The sequence below is a fragment of the Sturnira hondurensis genome, unplaced genomic scaffold, assembly GCF_014824575.4.
Source record: "Sturnira hondurensis isolate 20B ecotype Veracruz unplaced genomic scaffold, ASM1482457v3 Scaffold0011707, whole genome shotgun sequence".
Taxonomy (NCBI): domain Eukaryota; kingdom Metazoa; phylum Chordata; class Mammalia; order Chiroptera; family Phyllostomidae; genus Sturnira; species Sturnira hondurensis.
In genome coordinates, this window is record NW_028084338.1 from 58,690 (window position 1) to 60,743 (window position 2,054).

General features: G+C 38.8%; 1 protein-coding gene across 1 annotated transcript; it reads right to left on the reverse strand.

The window, feature by feature from the left end:
• Window positions 1-273: 273 nt before the first annotated feature.
• On the reverse strand, window positions 274-1,339 carry LOC118996779 (olfactory receptor 4A15-like). The gene is made up of 2 exons (XM_037060327.1): window positions 1,181-1,339; window positions 274-963 (listed from the first exon to the last, which is right to left on the reverse strand). The coding sequence occupies exons 1-2, from the start codon at window positions 1,337-1,339 to the stop codon at window positions 274-276; spliced, it is 849 nt and encodes a 282-aa protein (XP_036916222.1).
• Window positions 1,340-2,054: the final 715 nt, after the last annotated feature.

Below are 2,054 nucleotides of genomic sequence, written 5' to 3' on the forward strand. Positions count from 1 at the left end.
TCATTTCGAATGTGATGACCACACAGTACACATGCTCACTCAATGACATGTACCACACCCACTGACTAGTGCAGTGAATTGGTCAATGTTTTTGCATGTGCATTTCGGTCCGCTGTCTTTGGTTGCCAGGTTACAGGATGTTTCTCCTTATATTAACAATGGTTGGGCTTTTTTTCTGATAGACCTCATATATATATTTGGGAAACCACTGCTATGGTCAAGATACAGGAAAATCTTATTATCCAAAACATGTCCCTAATATTCCATATTAGATTAAGGGCTTAACATAGAGGTGATAACAGAGTAGGACACAGTTAGGGATTTATCAATGGGTAAGGTAGAAGAAGGTCTCACATATATAAAAATACAGGGTACAAAGAAGCAGACCACCACAGTAATGTGGGAGCCACAGGTAGATAAGGCTTTGCATCTCCCTTCATGACTACGATTCCTCAGGGAGTACAGAATGGCCCCATAGGAGATGAGTAACAGCACAAAGATGACCACACAGATGCCCCCATCATTGGCAAGCACCTTGAGGCCAATAACGAAAGTGTCAGTGCAGGCAAGTTTTAACAAGGGGAAGAGGTCACAGATGAGGTGGTCAATGACATTGGGACCACAGAAGGGAAGGTTGTAAACAAAGAGAAGTTGAACTACAGCATGTAAGAAACCTCCAAGCCAGGCCAACAGCATCAGCAGAACACATGCTTGTTGATTCATGATGGTCAAATAATGCAAGGGTTTGCAGATGGCCACGTAGCAGTCATAGGCCATGACCACCAAGACAAAAATTTCAGAACCACCGAATAAGTGTCCCATGAACAGCTGGGTCAGGCAACCTTGGAAGGAAATGATTTTGATATCATACAGTAAGTATACAATCATATTTTGGATAAGTGTTGTAGAATAAACAGCATCCATAAGTGACAAGTAGCCAATAAAGAAGTACATTGGGAGGCCCTGGCTGGTGTAGCTCAGTGGATTGAGTGCGGGCCTGTGAACCAGACAATCGCGGTTCGATTCCCAGTCAGGGCACATTCCTGGGTTGCAGGCCAGTTCCCAGCAGGGAATGCACAAGAAGCAACCATACATTGATGTTTCTCTTCCTCTCTCCTTCCCTTCCCCTCTAAAAATAAATTAATAAAATATTTTAAAAAAAGAAGTACATTGGGGCAGCAAGGGTTGAGCTGACCATGACAGTCACAACAATGAGTAGATTGCCTGCCAGTGTCACAATGTAGATGGACAAAAACACAACAAATAATATTTTCTGGCCCTGAAGGCTCTCAGTGAGCCCCAAGAGGATAAACTCGGTGACATTGTTGCTCTGTTGCATAGGTCTTTCTGTATGTCTTATTGCAGGGTTCAGGACAAAATTACCTGTAAATATAATTATTACTTGTGACTTCCTGAAATTTTAAGATTATCTGTCTATTCATTCAACAAAGAGGCATTATGACTTATTATGTTGCAGTAATGTCTGAGATTGTAAGAATTTAAAGTTGATTAAAACATGGTCCCTAACCTCAGCAATTTTATGGACTAGTGGAGAGGTAAGTATTAGGGATGTGTGTGGGAAAAGAAGCCATTATAAAGTAAGCAGGTTTCCATCTGAAAACTAATGAAAGTATACATATACTTTATCCTTTTGTCTAGAGAAAAACATGCACAAATCATGCATATTTTACATTTTAAATTTATACAAATGTAGACACTCTTTACAGGCTTAATGAAAAACTAAGGTAAGATTGACTTTAGGTTTACTTTCTAATAACAAAAGAGATGACTTTCTACACTCTACAGGTGGGAGATTCTTTTTATCATTGAAATCCCAAGTAGAAAATATCAAATTTTTTTAAGAACTTAGAAATAGGTACCATAAAGTCAATATGAAAGTAGCTTGGGAAACAGATTGATATGTTAGACAACATATAGAGTTAATATCTAAAAGAGACAGACACTAACTAATTAACAAGTGAAAGAAACACAAACCAATAGCAAAGTGAGTAAATCACATAAACAGGCATATACAAGAAGAATAAATAAAAGTG

Coding starts and splice junctions, on each gene's coding strand:
- LOC118996779 (XM_037060327.1), bottom strand. CDS start 1,339: ATGCAACAGAGCAACAATGTCACCGAGTTTATCCTCTTGGGGCTCACT. Junction 964..1,180: donor TCATGGTCAGCTCAACCCTT/GCTGCCCCAATG, acceptor TACACCAGCCAG/GGCCTCCCAATGTACTTCTT.